General features: G+C 43.6%; 1 protein-coding gene across 1 annotated transcript in view; it reads left to right on the plus strand.

Moving 5' to 3' along the window:
• The first annotated feature begins 3,715 nt into the window (after positions 1-3,715).
• SH3D19 (SH3 domain containing 19) overlaps positions 3,716-23,175 on the plus strand; it is a 183,954-nt gene continuing 164,494 nt past the window's right edge. Inside the window, exon 1 of the mRNA XM_049770869.1 lies at positions 3,716-3,854. Within this exon, the coding sequence (XP_049626826.1) occupies positions 3,743-3,854 (112 nt within the window). The 5' untranslated portion in view covers positions 3,716-3,742. The remainder of the gene's footprint in view (positions 3,855-23,175) is intronic.

Raw genomic sequence — 23,175 nt, forward strand, 5'->3', positions numbered from 1 at the left:
CATCTTGGCCATCAAGTAAGTGTGGTTTATTGTGGGGGGTTGGTTTATTTATGTCTTCCCAGATGATTAGCAACTGTCACTGTTCATGTTCTTATTGGCCATTGGTACATCTTTGGAAAATGTCCATATAAAAAGCAGGCTAAGGGCAGGAAAGAAGCATACAGCGTCGGGGACATGCTTTGCACTGTGGAGACCCAGTCTGGATCCCTATCTCAAAATGGTCCTCCAACCATTACTGCGAGTGAACCCTGAGAACTGATCTGAAAGTAACCTATGAGTATTCTTGGGTATGTTTCATCCCTACAACCATCCCTAAGTGGACCAAGGCTGGGGATGTGACTCAGCAGTAAAGCATACGCTTTGCACGCATGATACCTGAACTCTGGCATTATCCCGAGAACTATAATTACATATAACATAAATAAAAATAATAGGGCAGGGGATATGGCTCAAAGCATTATGGGACATATTTTCATGCAGACAGCCTAGGTTTGATTCCTGGCACTACATGGTCACCTGAGCATCACTGGGACTCCCTGAGTAAGACCGGTATGAAGTAGAAGCTCAATTGAATTCTTTCCCTGGTACCACATGGGTCCAGAAGCACTACCAGCAGCAACTGTGTAGAGTTGAGAATAGCCCCTGGCATCTATATGAAAAGCTACCACTTTTGTATCACTAAGAGCAAAAATAATTTTTTTTGAGACTCTGCATAGTACTTAGTGTGGCGTGTTGGTACAGAATAGTTAGCTTGATGTTTGTGAATGGAAAGTGGATTTACAAATGCACCCCAAAGGGTGTGAGTTCATAAAGCTCTGATTGGGTGAGTGATCTAGAAGATTTTCAGCTGGTTTCAAAGGAAGAGTGACTGACTGCAGATATAATCCCAAAATTTTGGGCCACTTTGCTGTTGTCATGTTGGGTGAGGGGTGGAGGGTGCATCCAAATGATTTCTCATAAAGTGACAAATACTTTCAATTAACGTGAACTCAAACACTTCAAAGAAATTTAAAAGTTCAAAACCTCCTTCCCCTCGAGTTAATTTCAAATAGCCCAGATATCTATTCATTTAACTGATACTACAGAACTGAAGTGCTAAGTTGCGGATTTCCGATTTGACCTCAATTCCACAAAATCAATTGCGACTCTTATCAGATGAAAAACAGGAGTTTCCTGGGGCTCTCACCACCACTGCTGACAGGCAGAGAAACTACACTCAAGCATTGCAGGCCATTCTATTTTTGGCAGTCCCTTTCTCCCTCTCTTGTTCTCTCTTCTCTGCTGAACATTAAGGAGCTTTCACCATCTTTCACAGAGAGCACATCTGGAAAAGAAAGTCTGTTTTCATTCCCCCAGAGTTTGCTGTGGTTCAAGTCCAGACAGTGTTCCTCCTGCTGTTTTTGTTCTTTTTCCTGAGAATCTTCCCCTCTGATGTGAAGTGTGTGTGTGTGTGTGTGTGTGTGTGTGTGTGTGTGTGTGTGAGAGAGAGAGAGAGAGAGAGAGAGAGAAAGAGAGAGAGTGTGTGTGTGTTTATAAAAGGAGAGAGGAAAAAGAGAGGGAAGAGAGGAGGAGAGAGAACGAAAGAAAGAAAAATAAAGAGAGAAGAAAGAGAAAGAAAGAAAAGAAAGAAGAAAGAAAAGAAAAGAAGAGAAAAGAAAAAAAGAAAAGAAAAGGAAAGGAAAGAAAAGAAAAGAAAAGAAAAGAAAAGAAAAAAGAAAAGAAAAGAAAGCACACAAGCTGCTCAGTGCACTCTATAGAAACACAGTAACTCTGTTCCATCATTCTCAGTTTGGGAAGTTCTCACAGGAGCGCTATTCCTGCAGCTAGAAGTGCTTCAGATATCAGTTTGTGAGGCCAGACCCAGAGCTCCTGCCCTGTCACCAAATCATCTCTCCAGAGTTCGGCAAAAATCCTAAAATACATGTTTTTCCTGGCCTTCTAGGGGTAGAATCCACTTATCTACTTTCAATTTCAGTTAAGGTTTTATTTAAGATAAAAAAATAATAATAAAGCACCCTGGGACCAGAGAGATGGTACAGTGGGTAGGGTCCCAGGTTCTATCCCTTGCACCCAATATGGTGTCTGTGCCCATGCTACTCCAGACCCCAGAACCGCTAGGAGTAATTTCTGAGCGCAGAGCCAGGAGTGAGCTCTGAGCATCACGGGGTGTGGCCCCGAAATCAAAGCAAACAAACAAAACTATATACACAAATATATATATATATATATATATATATATATATATATATATATATAGAGAGAGAGAGAGAGAGAGAGAGAGAGAGAGAGAGAGAGAGAGAGAGAGAGAGAGAGAGAGAGAGAGAGAGAGAGAGAGAGACCAACAGTGCTCAGAGACTATTCCAGATTTAAAGCTCATGTGTGGGAGAATCAAGCTTAAATGCAGGGATTAGAACTAAGATTCTGGGGGCCCGGAGAGATAAGCACAGCGGCGTTTGCCTTGCAAGCAGCCGATCCAGGACCAAAGGTGGTTGGTTCGAATCCCGGTGTCCCATATGGTCCCCCGTGCCTGCCAGGAGCTATTTCTGAGCAGACAGCCAGGAGTAACCCCTGAGAATCGCCGGGTGTGGCCCAAAAACAAACAAACAAACAAAAAACCAAAACAACAACAACAACAACAAAAAGTACTAAGATTCTGGCAGCGGCAGGGAAGCGCGTGGCTGATTTCCTGCGTTCGATTTATGAGTTAGGAGCGCTTTGGCGGGCCGGTGTCCTGGTACAGCGGGAGGGTGCTTGCCTTTCACAATGACACTACCGAGGGTGGTCCCCAAACCCAATCATTCCCCCTCCGCCGCCCAGTCCCAAAGAGTTCACTTTTAGGTTCACAGCAAGACTGAACTCAAGTCCAGAGATTTTCCCCACAAGCCCTCCGGGACCTCCCCGCTCACCCACCCATTCCTCTCTCCAGGGCCTAGCGACACCCAGACACGCGCGCGCGCACACTCGCCCGTGACCCGACACTGCACATCCTAAGCGTCGGGGTCCCTCTGGCAAGCGGCGCCTCCGGAGGCAAATGCCTAAGGGCGTGCATATGGCCCAGGGGTGTCAGACAGAGTCGTCTCCCTGCCCTAAAATCCTCCGTGAGGTGGGCAGCGCCCCCCCAAAAAGGCCCAGAGCGGCGTTGGCGCTCCTCCAAAGCTCCGGATGGGTTCCCCGGGCCGCGACTCCCAGCTGTCCCGTCTCCCCGGGTCGGTCCGGGCCGGGCCGGGCCGGGAAGGCGCAGGTCCCTCCTCCAGGGCGCTTTTGTTCGAGTGTCAAGCAAATGGGTTTCCTGTTGACACCGGAATATTGTGAAAGGGCAGGAAGAGAGGCCCGGCCACCTCCTCGCTCGCTCCCCCTGCCCAGCCCAGCCCGTTGGCGGAGTTGGCTCACGTTGATTTGGGGAGGACGGGCGGGCGGGCGGGCAGCTCCGGCGCGGGGGGCCGCCCGGAACCCCTCCCCGAGAAGGAGAAGGAGGAGGCGAGGCGAGGCGAGGCCCGGCCGGCGCCCACTCTGCGGGGCGGGGAAGGGGACGCGGCCGCGGGCAGCGCCGGGGAAAGGGGAGCCCGGAGGAGGCGGGACCCGGCTGGGCCCGCGCGCCGCGCGCCCGGCTTTGCAGGTGGACTCGGGCCGCGTCGGGCGCCGCCGCCTCCGCCAGACCTTCCTCCCCGAGGGAGCCGCTGTGCCGGCGCGGGCCCCGGGGTGCTCGCCCGCCGCCCCCCGCCTGCGCCCGGCCGCCTCGCCCATGGCCGAGGGCCGGCGGCGGGAGGACGAGGAGGAGGAGCTGCGCGATCGCCGGGAGCTCGCGGGCCCGCGTCGCTCCCGGGGCCGGGCGCTCTCGGGACACTCGGCCTCAGGTAAGGGCCACGGGGGACGCGCCTGGGGAGGGCGGGGGGGCGGGCGCGTGGCTTTTGCATCCTCAGCCTCTCTCCTCTCTCTCTCGGGGCCCAGGAAAAGAAAATGCTGGCGGGGCTCTACCTGCTCGGGAGCCCGGGGCCCAAAGCACCACCCAGTTTCCGTGCCATCCATCTCGAGCGGGGCCCCCCGGAGCCGTGGCCTGGAGCCCGCTCCAGGCTCATCTCTGAGAATTCGCGGAAACGAACTGGAGCACGACCCTAGCTGGCCCCGCAGCCCTGGAGGGGCAGCGGCCTCCGGGTCAGACCACGTGCCGAGAGTCTAGACTCTTTTGGGTGCCTCTGGAACTTAGGGCTCGCCCCCTTCTTCACCCACCGCTAGGGCGCACCCGTTTTCTGTCAGACCTGTACTAGTGGCAGGCATCCCTGCTTCCCAACTATTGTCCCCTCAATAGAACATTCCAAGAAAGAAGGAAGAAAGGCAGGGAGGGAGGAAGGAAGAGAGGAAGAAGGAAAGGAAGAAGCAAGCAAGCAAGCAAGCAAGCAAGCAAGCAAGCAAGCAGATCTTTTGGACAGAGCCTCATTCCAGGGCCTTACACTATCTTTGGGCCTTCCTTTTGGGGGTGCATGAAAGTAGCTCTAATCAAGAGTTGGGCACAGCAAGCGGAGTAGTAAGTGGCAGGTCCACGCCCCTTCCTACTTCCGGGGTCAGCTTTGCATCCAAACGTGGAGGAGAGAAAATTCATTGCCCTTTGGTTCCAACTTGCTGAGCCGGTTATCAGAAAACAAAGAGGTAGAACCAATCTAGGGCAAGAGAGAAGCGAGGAGGAGGAGGATGGATTCTAAGAGAACTATAAGGGCCTCTCCAGAGCCGAGAATAGAATCTAGTGACCATTCCATGAAGCCCTTCTATGTTGTTCAATGAACCACTAAGAAAGTTGGGAACGTCAGATAATGAATGATAAGAGAGAGAGACAGAGAAAGACAGAGAGACACAGAAGAGAAAAAGAGGGGAGTGAATAACAAAAGAAGGGTTAAAAAGTGACATGAAAGGGCAGAATTTGAGGGGAACATGAATACGTAGTTGATTTGATGCCCTTAGCGAAATCTCTAGCACCTTGTGAGGACATCTAGATGCAGGGAATTTCCTCAAAGAAGTGCTGGTGTGGCCCCATCCCCTCTAGCACAATTCTTATTCTCATTCTTAGGACTTTTCTTCAATATTGAAGAATTCTACAGGAACACCCAGCATCTTGAAAGTAATTGATAGTTTTGTTCAGTATAAATCAAGACCTTCCTGGGCGAGTAAGGAATGAGACCAGGAAGGAATGGACGACCAGGAATGTTTCTTACAAGTATACAATGAAGAAAAGTTATTCCGCTACTTTGTGTTCCACCAATCATTATGACAAAATGCTTCCCACAATCTAACAAGGAGTTGCACTGTGAAGAGATGTTTTGGAGTTAAGACTAGACCCGTCTAATCAGTATTTATGGTTTAGTTGCAATATGTGTAACCAGTATACCAAGATAGGTTCAAATGATAATTTGTAACTTTCTGCCCCAATTTGTTCCTAATTTCTCAAGAAGGGCCATGGCCGTTCTATGCTTTGTGATAATATTTTGCTGAGACTTCACATTGTGTGTATTTTTTCCATTTATCAACCAATGTGTGCAATTTCTAACCATTGAATAGGCTCTTTCTCCCTTCGGGGTGGAGGACAGAACTATGAAGAGTGTAGACAGGGTGAAATTTCTATCACAGCCAGTCTTTCTTCTAGGATAAATTATTTAATAGTTTGCATTCTGGTGTGGGCTCTTCTTTCTCTTCAGAAACAGTGTGTTTCAGACACCATCACATTCCTTACCAAGCTTGGGCATTGTTAGTTTCGTTTGTCCAGAATGCTGTTCTCTCTCCAAACCAGGTTATAAACTAACCTAGAGGCTTAACATGTCTCCTGCTTACCAAATAGCTTTCTAATCTTTCACCTTTTCTATTCTATTTGCTTCCTCTGTCCTCCACCACTTTTCAACCTCAAGCTGGTCTTTTCTGTCCATTGCACATAACTTGACACCATAAATTTGGGGTTTATGAATTTGAGGGAACCTGGGAACTCTCCCTGCTAAATTTAGAGGTGATTGTGGAAGTACTTTTGCTTTTGCAGTGCACTTTAGGAAGAATGTATAAAACCTTTAAGTTATAAAGTAAAATTCTTGTATCCTGTGACAAGTGGAAGGAGACATTGAACATTGTCAGTTCCTTTAGGTCAGAGCAATATCACTGTGGCAGGGCATTTGACTTGCACACAGCCAACACAAGATGTACACAAGTTCGAATCTCGACATCCCACCTTTAAAGCTGACTTCCATTCCTCTGAAGTGTGACCTCTTCTTTTCTCTTTTTTTTTTTTTTTTTTTTTGGTTTTTGGGTCACACCCGGCAGTGCTCAGGGGTTACTCCTGGCTCCATGCTCAGAAATCGCTCCTGGCAGGCTCGATTTGAACCACCATCCTTCTGCGCCTAAGGCAATTGCCTTACCACTGTGCTATCTCTCCTGCCCCTCTTCTTTTCTCTTAAGGGAACCACTTGTTTATTTTTTCATTTGATGATTATTTTTATGCCTTTCTTTATTATTATTAATTTTTTGTTTGCTTTTTGGGGCCACACTTTGAGGTGCTCAGGGGTTACTCCTGGCTCTACATTCAGAAATAGCTTCTGGCCAGCTTGGGGAACCTTATGAGATGCTGGGAATCAAACCTAGGGATCGAACCTAGGCCACATGCAAGGCAAATGCCCTAGCACTTCGTTATCACTCCAGCTCCCTATTTTCATGATTTTCTAAATAATTTTACACTGCATACCTGCATAGTGATATGTTTAACTTATGTTTCAAAAACGTGCAAGTGAAAGCATCCCTGTGTATTCTGTTTTTGTGTGTGTATTCCTTTTATACAACACTAAGCCTATAAGATTGATCCAAAATGTTACATGCAACTATAGTTTTTGTATGCTGTATAAACATTTTATTATATATTGTATATATTATAATAATTTATTGTATAAATGTTGCCTGTTGTTTGGTCTATCTGACATTGATTTAATGGAGTTCATTATTAACATAGTAATCGCAAATTTTGTTGGTTATGTGTTTTGCATGTATTTTTCATTCTCTGGCTTTTTTTTTCTTTCAATTTTTTGGCCACACTCAGAGGTAATACCTGGCTAAGCACTCAGGAATTATTCCTGGGGTGCCGGGGATCAAACTCAGGTCTGCAAGTGTTCTACCAGCCCCTGGTTTATTTCATTTTATTTTTAAGTTTTTATTTTATTTTATTTTATTTTGTTTTGACTGCATCTGGTGGCACTCTGGCATTACTCCCAGCTCACTGACTAGGCGCCAATCCAAGCAGTGATGTTATGGTGCTGGGGATTAAATCCGGGTCTCCCACATGCAAAGCATGCACTCAGTCTGATGAGCTAGGTCTCCAGCCCTCTCTGGCCTATGTTTTAAAAATCTGTTGGATTTTTTTTGCTATGGAAACTTAAATTTCATAGTAGGTGTGCTTATGAAGCCTTTTCATTCCAGTTGGTGTTTCTCCTCCCTGACCTGTCTGTCACCATTGACTAAGAACACTTTCCTGCTCTGTCACCATTGACTAAGAACACTTTCCCTCTTCCAGAGTACGCTGGAATATACATACATATACATGACTCCAGAGTATACATACTGAAGATATTCTCTTTATCAACTATGTTGTTTGTTAAAGGGTTTTGTTATTTTTTCAGAGGAAAGAAAATTTCATTAGACTCTCAAGTGGGCCTGTAAAACTCTGAACTGTAACTCTCCACTGCAGCCATCCTGGATCCTGAGGATTTTTGGGCTGTGAATGGTAGAGTTGGAAAGCACATAGGCAGCTAACCTAGATGGATTGCCCAGTGCTACAGTCGATATGTGAGATTTTGGTCACCTGCCTCCCTTATTTGAGAAACTATAGTCTTGTTCAGTATTACCTTCGATTTCTAGAACCAGCAGCTTAATGCAGTTCCTAAGTGATACCAATCCTAATGATCTTTTATTCACTCCATACGGATAATGAACTCTGCAAAGATAATGAACTCAGCAATACTGCATTTTTCATCTCAGGATACCTAAATTCTTGTTACTTGTTTTCACTTTATTGTGTGACCTTGAAACATTCTCTTAGGAGTTTCCCTCCTTTTTTGTATCTTTGGAATGGAAGCGATTTATTCTCTAACTGCAAACTTATATGGGAAATATGTAAACTTCAGGTTCCTTTGTGTGCTGTATGTTCTTAAAAGGCCATCATTTTTGTTTGGCTTTGCTTTTTTTGTTTTTGTTTTAGGTCCACACCTGGCAGTGCTCAGGGGCTATTCCTGGCTTTGCATGCAGGAATTGGGGGACCAAATGGGATGCTGGGATCAAACCTGGGTTAGCTTCATGCAAGGCAAACAGTCTACCACACTGTGCTATTGCTCCAGCTCTTCAGGCCAATCTTTTGACACATATAAGTGTGCTGCAGAGGAAACCTTTAGAATCTGAAAACATTTTTGGTTGTCTGTTTGTTTTTGGCCCAAACCTGGCTATCCTTTAGGCTTACTCCTGGCTCTGTGCTCAGGAATCATTCCTTGCAGTGCTCAGGTGCTCAGGGGATCTTACCTGGTTGGCCACTTGCAGGGTAAGCACTTTCATCCCTGACTATCTCTACAGCTCTGAAAACATTTTATTTTGATTTCACATTGTTGTCAGTGCCATTTTTAATGCTAACAGATTTAAATGCTAACAGAGAACAAATAAGTACAAGCTGTGGAGGAAAGTGATGTTGCCCTTACTTTGAGACTAATGCTTGCCTTGCCCATGAAGCCTTATCATGCTTCACAGGGCTGCTGTTTAGGATTCGGTTTGTTTGTTGACACGAAGGCCACTGTCTTTATTATACGAGAGTGTTATTTCCTGAAGATACACTCATCAAGGTCTTGCTACACTGGGAAATAGTTAAATGACTTTTCTGAGAGCTGGCTAAGAACAAGGGATAGAGAAGAAAAGGGTTGCATAACATGTGGAGAATTTGTTTTTCTGGCAGTAAACATTGCCATTTCCAAACTGTTCTTTGAAACTAGCACAGACATTCACGTGCACTTTGAAGGGCTCTCCTCCCAGCAAATGGAGCCACCCTTGTAAAATGGGTCCTACTTGTCCTATTGCCACACCCCTTGTTTCTCTCTCTTCCCCCACAAAGACTCCTCCTGAACTCACACAATACCTCCACAAAGAGATAACTTGGTGCCATCTGCAGATTTCAAGGTAGATTTGTGTTACGGAGTTGAGGTTAAACTATTGGCTTGCAGGGTGTGGCTTGTGAACAGAATTCATTGGAATAAGGAGTGGTACTGCAAGTTTTTAAGTGTGCAGATTTACATTTTAATATTGCTCTTAATTAGGTGCTTAATGACATGAAATAGCCATAACACAAACATTTTCTCTCTCATGCTGTTTCTAGTTCTTCAGCAGGGAAGAAAATGTGATAGTTTAAAGGTTAAGATGAGTCCCTAACATGTGACTGCAAGTCTGATCCTGGTTCAAATCCTGATATTCTCAGGAGCTGCCCCTGAGTACTGCTTGCTCCCCCATCCCCCATTAAGGAAAGTTTATATAGGACTGGGCAACAGCTCGTTGTATAGCAATACTTGTCTTACCAGTGTAAAGCTGCGCTGATTAGGTCCCTGATGCCGTACTGACAGCCCTGCTGTTTGTTCCTGGCAACTGCTCTGTATGATCTCCAGTGTCTGGTGACACCACAAGCAGAAGCACTGAAACTAAAAAGTGTTCCCCCCCCCCCCCCATAAGCACCACTGCTAAAAAGATATATGAGCATCCAGGCCAGGAGAGTGCCACAGTGGTGAGTATATGTAAGCACAACAGGTAAAATTGTGTGACCTCCAGTGAGCTCAACATTTACAGTATTATTTTATACATGAGCCCTACAGCCAGTGTGTCATGATAACCCTGATCATCACATCATCATCAGAAGGAAGGGAATGGGGATTTTAAAGTTAAAAGAAAGAAATTCAGGGCCAGGGGCCAGAGAGATAGCATGGAGGTAAGGCGTTTGCCTTTCATGCAGAAGGTCATTGGTTCAAATACCGGCATCCCATATGGTCCCCTGAGCCTGCCAGGAGCGATTTCTGAGTGTGGAGCCAGGAGTAACCCCTGAGCACTGCCAGGTGTGACCAAAAAAAAAAAAAAAAAATTCAGGGCCGGAGTGTTGGCATAGCAGGAGGGCGTTTGCCTTGCATGGGCCTGATCCCGGGACAGACCCAGGTTTGATCCCCAACTTTTCATATGGTCTTCCAAGCCTGCCAGGAGTGATTTCTGAGCACAGAACCAGGAGTAACCCCTGAATGCTGCTGGGTATGGCACTCCTCCCAACACACACACACACACACACACACACACACACACACACACACACACACTCACAAATGTTTGAGGCCGGAAAGATAGCACAGTGGTAGGGCATTTGCCTTGCATGCAGCCAAATCCAGGATGGACAGTATTTCGAATTCTCATATCCCATATGGTCTCCCTTGTTCACCAGGAGCGAGTTCTGAGTGCAGAGCCAGGAATAACCTAAGCACTATGGGGTGTGACCCAAAAAACAAACAAAAAAAAAAAAAAGAAAAAGAAAAGAAAAGGAAAAAAAATCTCTTGAGATATCCAACTTTGAATATTTCTAACATTTCTCACGTTCTCGAAAGAGTAGAACCACTATTTTATGTTTCTCCAACTTTCACATACTGAAAAAACACCTGAAGATCTTATAAAATTGGAGATCCTTTCACAGGAGAGAAAGGACAGTGGATAGGGTGCTTGCCTTGACCCCAGCACTGCATACAAACACACATTCACACACACACATAACACACAAACCCTCTCATATTCTGATTTGGCAGAATTACAGCAGTTCTGACTAGCTTCAGATTCTGGTGGAAGGAAAGACAGTGACCACCGGATCACAACTTTTAATTGACAGTGTATATAGATGACTTCTGCAAGCTGAGTCTTCAATGGAATCCTGCAATAGATCTTCAGGCACAGCAACCGCCAAGATTGTGACAGCTTCCAGTACCAGCATAGTTCCTAGTAACCTGAGCTTATATGTATACCGTAACTATATCCCCTGGGTCAGCCCCTTAGCTGTTTCTGCTGATTGGTTGTACTTCGTGCTTAACACTCTTCCCTTTTAGGAGTGCAAGCTTTGAATTCTTTCAGGGATACGAGTTGAAAGAATTGCTTCCTGCTGGAAAAGTACACTGCTTTCTGTTCGGGCAGCCTCCTTGATGTCTCTCAGAGGTTGACAGAGGTAGATAAGACAATTTCTGGCATGGCCAGTTAAGTGGCCTATGGTCAATGTTTGGCAGTTTGAAAGAGAATGGTAAAGTGGTGGAAGAAACAGAATCTTTGGGAGTTCTTAGATTCTGGAGACAAATTTGACTATGAGTTTGAGAAGACAAGGGGTATGGGGTAAGGATATGTTCGGGTTATTAGTCCCAAGAAGAGCAGTAGAATAAGTGGACCAAGTCCCTTCACCAAGAAGGGCATCCTTTATATGTGAGGACTGGTAAAAAGTGAGGAAAGTAGTAATTACAACAACAGATATAAATTAGAAGATACTTTACTTAGCTTTAAACTTTAAAGAGGTTGTTTAATCCTTATAAATGTTTGGATTAATAATCTCTGTTCTTGGGGTCAGCATTGGAGTCAAGCCTTTCCTGTCTTCTGTGTATGAGGGACCATTCTACCTCTTCACAGGAAAGTGATGAGTCCAGCTTGGGATTCTAGGAAGTGGAAAAGCTCTTCGGGGGTAGAGAAGAGGACTGGGAAAGGGTTCTTCTATCTAGAGAGTTTGTAATTGTGATGAATGTGGCCCTAGGTAAGCATTAACCAATAGCAAGGTACTTAGTTCCTTGGAGAGAGAGCCCCAGGAGGTCACTTAGCACTCAAGCAGTCCTTGCTGACCAAGTTCCCTTAGAGCTTGTTGATGAGAACTGAGGGACAGAACACACCTTTGAAGTGAAGAATATTCACAGCCAAATAACAGGTCAGTGTGGATGAAGGGCCTCTCACTGAAGGCTTTGAAGGAGCTGAGGTGAGGCAAGGCACAGGAAGAGCAAAGCCAGAGTTCTGAGAAGTTCCTGATTTTGCTTTTAGATTTTGTGTCTGAGTTTAGATTTGCTCTTTCCATATTGCCTGATGATTGAATCTAAATAATAATCTCCAGGGTCTTGACCATCAGCTTGGTTACCTTTCTGGTGAAAGAGGTTCTGTTGTCATTTTGCCTGAAGGGTAGCCTGAATCTGGGAATTATTTCCTAGAGAAGTTCCTTGGTTCTTGTGCTCTTTATTCCTGCTGAGGATGTCACTATTCACAGAGTAAGGTATTCACAAGACCAGCAAGCATTTGAAGTCGCTGTGTGGGGGCAGCTAAATCTTGTTGCTGGTCCTCTATAGTGTATGTGTCGTGCCTTTGTGTGCTTAGTAGCACATAATTAACTGAGCACCCTATGCATTGTTGTAGGCAGAGATTCCAAAGCTCTAACTAACCTGATCCAAAATCTTGAATCACCCAATTATTTTTGGCCCCAAGGTCCTGATTCCTGGGGTTAAAATATTTTCCCAGGTACTCAACCTGCTCTTGGTTGAGCTTAACTTATTCTTTATGATTTTTTGGGGGAGGCTGGGTCACACCCAGCAGTACTCAGGGGTTACTCCTGGCTCTATGCTCAGAAATCGCTCCTGGCAGGTTCGGGGGACCATATGGGATGCTGGGTTTCGAACCACTGTCGTTTTGCATGCAAGGCAAACGCCTTACCTCCATGCTATCTCTCCGGCTCCATTCTTTATGATTTAATATCCCCTGATTGCAGGAAATTGAGGGTCTCAGTGGTATCTCAGTGGTAACAGATCTCTCACATATGGGTGAGCTTTCCCATTATTAGATACAAGTTCTCAAAACTTTTCTCAGAGCCTGCCCTATAAAACAAGGGCTGTTTTGGAAATCCTGAGGAAGTATGATTCAGATAAGATGTGTGGAACCTCCCCATATCCCACTCAAAAGTTCCTACTAGGTATTGAGAATATCCCACCACTAGAATGCAGAAGGAAGGCATTCTAGGAGAAGGTGTCTATTTAATTTTTTTTAAAATCTATTTGTGTGTGTGTGTGTGTGTGTGTGTGTGTGTGTGTGTGTGTGTGTGTGTGAGTGTGTGTGTGTGTGTGTGTGTGTGTGTGAGAGAGAGAGAGAGAGAGAGAGAGAGAGAGAGAGAGAGAGAGAGATTACCCAAAACTGTAATTCTCTGGAATTAGGAAGGAACATATCCCAAGAGCCAAGAGGCTGCATGGGTTTGAGAGTATAGCACAGATCCGAATGACAGTGTCCTTCATTGCTCTTCAGTCATGTACCATCCTCCATTCCAAAAAAAATTTTTTTAATGACTTTGATCGGAGATGAACAGGGTCTCTCAACATTTTAGGAGGCAGGGTAGAGATTGGGAGGGGACTTCTGGTGATGGGTTTAGAGTTGGAAATTCTAAACCTGAAACTCTTATTATTAACAGGTTTGTAAATCAAAGAGCCTAAATTAAAACTTTAATTTAAATAAATAATATTAAGATGACTACCAGGACTAAAATAACTTCTGAGTCTACAAAGTATGCAAGACTGTCAACTTCTGCTTATGAAAGGGTAAGAAATCACACTAGTATGGGTTAGAAAAAAAATCTCCTTTTTGGCAACATCCATACTACTGATAATGATTGTTTTTGTCTGTTTTGCTTTTCTTTTGGTGGGGTTTGGGGATCATATGTGGTTCTAGAGATTGAATCTGGATCAGCTGTTTAAGGCAAGTACCTAACTCACACTATTAATTCTTTGGCCTCAGACAACTAATTTCTTTTTTAGATTTATTTTTGGGTCATACCCGATGGTGTTCAGGGGTTACTCTTGGCTCTACACCAAGAAATCACTCCTGGTGTTGCTATGGGATTGCACTGGGATGCTGGGAATCAAACTGGTTTTGACTGCATGCACAGACAGCACCTTAGCGCTCTGTACTATTGCTCCAGCCCTTAAGACAACTAAAAAGCTATTCACAAATTGGTCTGTTTTGCAAAAGTATTTACATATTTTAATCTATTTTCTTTGTGTCATTTTAGTATTAGTGAATCAAATAACAGTCAAACTAAAATTATATTAATGTGAGGTAGGGATATCTGACATGTCAATGTAAACATTAAGAATTATTTTTTTTCAGTTTTTATGTCACACCTGGCGGTGCTCACAGGTTACTCCTGGCTCTGTGCTCAGAAATTGCTCCTGGCAGGCTCAGGGGACCATATGGAATGCTGGGATTCGAATCATCATCTGTCCTGGATCAGCTATGTGCAAAGCAAATGCTCTACTGCTGTGTTATCTGTCCGGCCCCAACATTAAAAATTTCTAAAGAGGGCTGGAGCCTACAGTGGGTAAAGGTGCTTGTCTTGCAGGTGACTGAACTGGATTCAACCCCCGACATCTCATATGGTCCCTAAGCTTGCCAGAATTGATTCCTGAGTGAAGAGGCAGGAGTAACTCCTGAGTATCACCAGGTATTACCCAACTTCCCCATCCCATAATTTCTAAAGAGGGGCTGGGCTGGAGAGATACTAAAGGAGTTAAGGCATTTGCCTTGCCTGCTGATGACCCTTGTTTGAGCCTCAGCATCACATATGGATCCTAAAGCATTCCCAGGGTCACTCCTGAGCACAGTGTCAATAATAGCCCCTAAACATTGCAGGGTATAGCCCTTAATGTCCTCCCCTCAAAACTCTAAACAAAACTTTCTTAAAAACAAAGTTTTAAGGAGGCTATGAGACGTTAGTCACTTTTGATAGAAGGCCTGCCTGAGCCTCAGCTTTTTTTTTTTTTTTTTTTTTTTTGGTTTTTTTTGGGCCACACCCTGTGACGCTCAGGGGTTACTCCTGCCTATGCGCTCAGAAGTTGCTCCTGGCTTCTTGGGGGACCATATGGGACGCCGGGGGATCGAACCGCGGTCCATCCTAGGCTAGCGCAGGCAAGGCAGGCACCTTACCTCCAGCGCCACCGCCCGGCCCCAGCTTTTTTTTTTCTTAATTTCTTATTTAGTCACCATGAAATTATAAAATTATTCATGATTGGATTACAGTCATACATTATTTCAATACCTGTCTTTCATTATTGTCCACTTCCCTCCACCAGTTCTTCCCCCCGCTTATTTTCCTCCCATTCACTAGTTTGGTGATAAGAGGGACATATACCCTTTGTACCATGGTTTATAGAGTTGTTGCTGATAGGCTTTATCTCTTTCAGCACCACCTCCGGAATGATCGCTTCCCTCCTTGCCCCTTCCCTATCCTCCCTCAGCCTTCTCAAGTAGTATCCTGCTGAATATCAGTTCTCATGTTCTTTGCATTATCTTTGGCTAGCCTCAGATTTTACGTGGTTGGCATTTAGTTGGATTTTTTTAAGTAAATGCACAAAGGTTTAACCTTCCTGGAGTATCTTCTGCTCAGACCATATTGCCCATTCCTCCCAATTCCCAGTCCTATTTTTAGAAAAAAAAAAAAAAAAAAGGATGGCTTGTTCCCAAGTATCCAAGAAAGACTGATAGAAGACAAGTATTAGGTCTTTCCAGGACATTCTAGATACCTGTACCAGGCTCTTGGAACCCTCAGTGGACTTGATTGTGTCATACAGAAATTCCCCAGATCTTTTGTTTTCTTCAATTCCTTCAAAGATAAGATGACATGAATTTTTGGGTGTTCAAGACTGCTTCAGGATGCCTCCTGAAGGGGACACTTAAGTTTGCTGGGTACTGGTTGTTGCATAACAGTCTTTGATGGACACTGGTGGCTTGGTTTCTTTAGTGATGTGTGTGTATGTAAAGAAAATTGGGATCATGAGACCTTAGGAGGCAGTCTTGACTTTTTTTTTTTTTTCATCTTGGGGTTGCACCTGGCAGCGCTCAGGGACTACTCCTGGCTCTACGCTCAGAAATTGCCCCCGGCAAGCTCAGGGGACCATATGAGTGCCAGGATTTGAACTACTGTCCTTCTGCATGCAAGGCAAATGCCTTACCTCCATACTATCTCTCCAGTACTAGTCTTGACTTTTAAGGTGGTATATAGAATCATGTTTCAGAACAGTGGCCAATAAAACTGAGCCCACAGTTTTGGTAGAAGTCAGGTTTTCTGTTTGTTTTGGGGCCACCCCGATGGTGCTCAGGCTTAGCATCATAGAATGTGCCTGTATGGAACTCCCTGTGCCACATGCAAGGCAAAACCCTACTCTCTGTACTGTTGCTCCAGCCCCAGGTATTTGATGTGGGATAAAGAATATCTGGACATAGTCAACACCACATCCCTTCCCTGTCTCCTGCAAAACCAATCTAGTGTCCAGGCTATTGTACTTTAAACTTCCCTGTTCTGCTCACATTTCCTGATTTCACAGTTTATATTGTGGCCAGCCCTTGGAGCAGAAAAAGGTGAGACATTCCTTCCTTAGAAACTGTGGATTATATTTTTTCCATTTTAAAAAAAATAGAACTAAATATACAAGCTGAAGAGGTATCTTAGTAGTAAATTGTCCAACTGCACACCAAGCTCAAGACTTGCAGATGCCCAGGGTTGAAAACCCAATTGTAAGCCTCCCATGGTTCCCCTGTGTCCCAGAGGCTGGGGACACCTTTCATTCTTACTTCCTGTTAAGAGTAGGAGTTTGGGGGTCTAGCCGAAGGTTCTACATTTCAACGACCCTTCAGGGATGCTGGTTCTTAGATCACACACATGTTGGTTAACAGGTTAACAGTGTCTTTAGCTCTCCCTCAACTGTCAGAACTCTCCACTGTGACAAACATCAGAATCAATTGGAATGTTTTCTTTATTTTGTTTATTCTCTTTTTAAAAAGCAGTTTATTGATTTATTGATTAGTTGATTGATTTTTGGGCCACATCTGGCGATGCTCAGGGATTACTCCTGGCTCTGTGCTTAGAAATCGCTCCTGGATTGGGGCCGGAGAGATAGCATGGAAGTAAGGCATTTGCCTTGCATGCAGGACAGTGGTTCGAATCCTGGCATCCCATATGGTCCCTCGAGCCTGCCAGGAGTGATTTCTGAGCAGAGAGCCAGAAGTAACCCCTGAGCGCTGCTGGGTATGACCAAAACCAAAAAAAAAAAAAAAAAAAAAAAAGAAATCGCTCCTGGCAAGATCAGGGGACCATATGGGATGCCTGGAATCTAACCAGGTCAGTCCTAGGTCCTCTGCATGCAAGTCAAATGCCCTATGGCTGTGCTATCTCTTTAGCCCCTTTTTGTTTATTATCTTGAGGAACATTGTGGGATTAATCAGATGTCATCTCATTCAGTATTCGCCTTGTTATTCATTGGTTGGAAACATCTTTGAATGTAGTGCCTTGGATTGGTGGTTAGACTACTTGATCTTCACCCCAGGGTGTGGTTTGATTCTTCCTAGTAAATACCCGAGGTCTCAGGAAACCACTCTCTTGTTTCCTGAATTCCCCACAGAGCTGTCTGCTTCTTAGGAGTGGAAGGCTCCTAAATTGTAACTCCTGAACCCGTTTCACCCTGTTTAGTGTGTTTGGATTATTTCCTGCCTCAACATTTGCTTCCAGACCTGCATCTCTCCAGTGTCCTTACTTTGGAGCTGGAGGCTTGGTTTAACAGAGCATGTTTGATTGGCTTGGGAACACTCCAGTTGTACTCAGAGGTGCTGCACAAGCTCAGGGATTATTCCTAGTGCTCAAGAGACTTGAGTCAGAATCAGAAGAATGAGTCAGGAGACTCAGGAGACTCAGTTAGAGCCCAGGGCTCCAGCATGCACAGCCTTTGCTCCAGCCCTTTGAACTGTCTCCCTGACCCCTCAACTTGAGAGCTTTCAAAAAGACATTTGCTTTGGAGCCAAAGAAATGGCCCTACACTGAGTAGGATGTTTTGCGTTGCCAGAGAGATGGTACAGTGAATAGGGTGCTTTGCACTGCATGCCATCAACCTGAATTGATCCCAAGCATTCTATATGGTTCCCTGATCACTGCCAGATAATTACTGAGGTCAGAGCCAGTAATAATTCCTGAGCACCGCCAGATGTGGCACTCCCCCCAATTTTTTAAAGTTCACTTTTACTTTGTTTGCTTTTCAGCCTTAAGACCTCTAGATGTGTGCCCCTGGGTGCCATATCAATAGAGACGGTGCTATGTTTAGCAGCAAAGTAGCACATAAATGACTTTTTTTTTATCCTAAATTCTAAATCATTCATCAAAGAAAATCATGTTTAACACTAATTTTTTTTATTAATAATAATTCCTTTACTTAAGCATCCTGGTTACACAAATGTTCATAGTTGGGTCTTCTTCATTCAAAATGGGGATCATTAGCGGCAGAAAAATGACTTTTTTTTTTGGCCACATATGACAGGTCTTATTGATGACTTCCTTATTTATTTATTTACTCCCTTTAAAATGGGGTGGAAGAAGGACCTTCCAAGTGGTACTAAAAAAAACTGGGGGCAATTCTTAGTAATACTGAGAAAACTGGGCCAGTTAGAACCTGAAAGCCCTTGGTATTGGGAGCCCCTGAAGGGCAGCATCCTGCTTTGCTGGGAAGGGTGGGGGTCAGGGTTCTACGTAGCTCCAGATAGAACTAGTTTGGTAGCATTTAAGCAATATGTCCTAAATCACCTCTCTGCCCTAAAATGTATTTTTTTAAAAATGAACAAGCAGAAAATTGCTCACAATTTTACCTGAGCCTTCCTTAGATTGTGACAGTGTGGGGAAAGGAGGTGGGACTGGGTGCCACCCAGTTTAAAAACAGTAGTTTATATTGAAACTGTTGACCACAACTGTTGAAATCATGCGTTAATCCATTTTTAGTGTTAGATTATGTTGGTATTTCAAAAAAGTAAAGGAGAAGTATAGAGCAGAACTATATATATGTTTTTCTTTTTCCTCAGTTTTGCATTTGGGGCATTGTTTGGGCTATTGGTGCATCCTAAACTGCTGTGTGTAGGATCTACTCCTGGCTCTGTGGCTGGGAATTGCTCTTAATAGTCTGCAGGGAATCATGCAGCGCTGGAGAGTGATCACACAAGGAAAGCACTAACCATTTGAGCCACCTTTCTGGCTCCCATGTATTTTCTAAAGTTAGATTCCTTGCTTTGGAGGAGAGAAGAATTTTTAGATATTAGAAAGGTAAGATATGTGGCCCAGGTAAGAAACCCTGTATAGTTTTGGGACATGCCCAGTAGTGCTCAGGGTTTACTCTTGGCAGTGCTCAGAGAACCATATAGGATTCTAGGGATCCAACCTGGATTGGCAATGTGCAAGGCAAGGCCCTTGCACACTATTCTGTTACACCAACCCCACTATAAATATATTTTTTGAGGAATATTGGCCCTTTGGCCTTTATATATATTTTTCTTGTCTACCTCACTAAAAGCCATTTAATCTGTGACTATAAATGTGGAAGGCATCCTTCCTGCTTTAAGAATGTACAAACGGGGGCCGGGCGGTGGCGCAAGAGGTAAGGTGCCTGCCTTGCCTGCGCTAGCCTTGGACAGACCGCGGTTCGATCCCCCGGCGTCCCATATGGTCCCCCAAGCCAGGAGCAACTTCTGAGCGCATAGCCAGGAGTAACCCCTGAGCGTTACTGGGTGTGGCCCAAAAACCAAAAAAAAAAAAAAAAAAAAAAAAAGAATGTACAAACAAGAATGCCATACACAGAAGTGACAAGTTTATTTCAAAGCTGTTTACTTTTTTTTTTTTTTTTGGTTTTTGGGCCACACCAGGGTGGTGCTACACCCTCAGAAATTGCTCCTGGCTTGGGGGTATGGGATTTTGGGGATTGAACTTAGGTTGTCCTGAATCAGCAGCGTGCAAGGCAAATGCCTTACCAATGCACTATCACTCCCACTCCACCGCTGTTTACATTCTAACAATTGACATATACTTTCAAGTGAAGAACTTCAACAAATAATTTATAGTTATTTTAATTAAGTCATCTAAGAGCTCCCAGTGGCCCCTGGAGCTTGTTTTTCATGCATTTCCTTTATTGCCCTGAAGTTGACCAGCAGCTACAGCCAATAGTACCTACTCTTCTAGTAAACTGTTAGGCTGAAAGGCACAGGTGAATTCTAGTAGATCCAGAGAGACCAGTACAATAAGGAGCAGAGAATCAGAAAAATCCACATGGTTGGCATCCAAGACTCAGCTTTTGAGGTAGTATCATAAATCCAATTTAGGTAGTAGGACACGTTGGTATAAATTCCAGGTGTTTCTGAACCACACTCACCTCCCCTGCTTACTAATCCTGTCTGGATCCATTCATTATTAACAAAACATGACAGAGGTCCTCCAGAATCACCCTTAGGAAGAGATAAAGGATTAGTTAAACTAAACAATGAAGTGGAAAATGATCCTAAGAAATAGTTTCTAAGAAGGGGTTAGGGAGTTCTTTTTAGAGAATTCTGGACTTTTGCTGCATTAAGGAATTGGGGATCTCTCTAAATAATTTGGAATTGACAGAGACCTTAGTTGAAATCATAAGTCGCTTCAACGTATTAGCATGATACCATAATGATGAAAAATATTTTTTTTGGTTTTGGGGCCACAACCCATAGCACTTGGGGTTCTCCTGGCCTTTCACTGGGAAATCACTCCTGGCTGACTTGGGACCATATAGGATGCTGAGGATCAAACCTGAATCTGCCGCATGCAAGGCAAACACCCTACCCACCATGTTAGCACTCCGGCCCTGATGTGATGAATTTTCTCCCAAAGTTGAATTAGTTTAAAATTAGGGTCAGCTGCATGCAAGGCAAGTGCCGTTCTGACTGTACTATTTCTCTAGCCCCCTAAACTTGTAAATTAAAAGATTTCTTAAAAATCCTTATCTGTTAAAAGTGAGATTATTTGTTTCTACCAAATTGCTAAAGAATATTGCATATATGTTACTCTTTTTGGGCTGTTTGAATCAAAACGTGGACTGGGACCAATCAGGGAGATGGCTCAAAGGTTTGGAGTACAAGCTTTCCCTGTTGGTGTACCATATAGTACCACAATTCATAAAATGGATTTGACCAGAGTACTGCTGGCTGTAGCACATAGTTGTTTATATACAACATATAAACACATATATGTATGTAATATATGAGTATATATATAATGGACTAGATGTAACATTTGTAAATATTTATACACTCAAAATAGGAACACCTAATAAAAACATACCTAAAGGGGGAAAGTGATTGTACAATAATAGTATGGAATTGAACTTCTGATTTACATCAATAGGTAGGTCATTCAGGCAGACAAATCAATATAGAAACATTGATTTTAAGTGAGCTGTTATATCAGATGGACATATACAGAATAGGACATATTCATATACAGGACTTCCAATTGAAACATAACAATATGCATTGTTTTCAAATGCACATGAAATCCAGGATATTAGATCACAAAAGGAGTCTTCACAAATTTGGGAGAAGTAATTACCAAGTAGCATTTCCCAACCACAATAGAAAGTTAAGAATCACTAGTAAGAGGAAAAATGGAAAAGTCCATGATATGCATTCATTCATAACAATGAATTCATCAATATAAGTCATAGGATCTTTACTTCAAGAAGACCTACCATCTATTAACATATGTACCAAATGAAGGATCATCAAAATACAGAAAGCACTACTAAGAGAGCAATGAGATAATAGCATTGAAATAGCAGAGTACCTCAAGTCTTTCCACTGCACAGCTAGAGCATCAATAGTGAAACAGCAGACTTAAATGAGTTGGAAGAGCTGGGTTTAACTGACATTAACAGGGCTCTTCACATACTTCTCCAGAACATCTTGGATATATTTAGAATATATACTGAGACACAAAACAAGTATCAGTACAGTTATGAACTTTAAAACCACATCAATATTTTATATCACAGTACACAAAAGGCAGAAATAACCATAAAGAGAAAAGTGAGATCATTGCAAACATCTGAAAGTGAAACATTTAAGAAAAGTTGAGTTAATGAGAGAATCAAAGAGAGTTCATGAACATGAGGATGAAGACATGAGCTATGCTAGTCACAGCCATGCCTGGTTAAGAGGGATTTTCTTAGCATTACATGCTTAAATCAGGGACTAAGGTTCAAATAACCTCACACTTTAAGAAACTAGAAAAAGAATACATGAAATGCAAAGTCAGCTGAAGGAAAAGTGAAACTTAGAGGAGAAATAACAAAATTGAAATAAAAAAAAAAAAAGACATTAAAAAGATCAATGAAGCCTAGAGCTCGTTCTTTGAAAGACTAAACCAGGGACCAGAGTGTCTATACTGGGCCATCGTTGCTTGCTGCATCTGGCCAGTTCAGGTTGATCCTGAGAACGGTCTGTGGCCCCTGAGCTCAGACTTGGGTAAGCCATAAAATAAAATAAAACAAAACAAACAAGATTGACAAACCCTGAGCTAGACTCAGAAAGAAAAGGAAAGAAGGCTGATAAGATCAAAAATAAGAGGGGAGAAGTTCAACAGTACAGAGATTTTGCTGAGAAACTTTACATCTTGGATATTGGCTTTATTTTTGTAATTGGTTATTCAAATTCTTGAAATATAATTCTTCACAGTATTCTGTTATAATCTGCTGTGTTTCTGTGGTACGAATTAGTAACATTTCCTATTTTTATTTGGATCTTCTCTTAATCTCCCTAAGGGTTTACTATTATTATTATTATTATTATTATTATTATTATTTAATCTTAAAGAATCAGCTTCTGGTTTTATGTTTAATTTCCTTTAATGTTTATTTCCTTTAAAACCTTTCATTGGGTGGTGAGAAGGAACACTTGGGACATTGGTGATGGGAATGTTGCACTGGTGAAGGGTCTTTTTTATATAAAAACAAAACAAAACAAAACAAAAACCTTTCGTTGTTATTTTTTTTTTTTTTTTTGGTTTTTGGGCCACACCCTGTGATGCTCAGGGGTTACTCCTGGCTATGCGCTCAGAAGTTGCTCCTGGCTTCTTGGGGGACCATATGGGACGCCGGGGGATCGAACCGTGATCCGTCCTAGGCTAGCGCAGGCACCTTACCTCCAGCGCCACCGCCCGGCCCCCTTTCGTTGTTATTTTAAAGAATTTTGGCCACACTTGGCAATGCTTAGGGCTTGTTCCTGCCTTCTGTACTCAAGGATCACTCCTGGCAGGGCTTGGAGAAGCAAATGGAA

Source organism: Suncus etruscus, chromosome 3, assembly GCF_024139225.1.
Source record: "Suncus etruscus isolate mSunEtr1 chromosome 3, mSunEtr1.pri.cur, whole genome shotgun sequence".
Lineage (NCBI taxonomy): Eukaryota > Metazoa > Chordata > Mammalia > Eulipotyphla > Soricidae > Suncus > Suncus etruscus.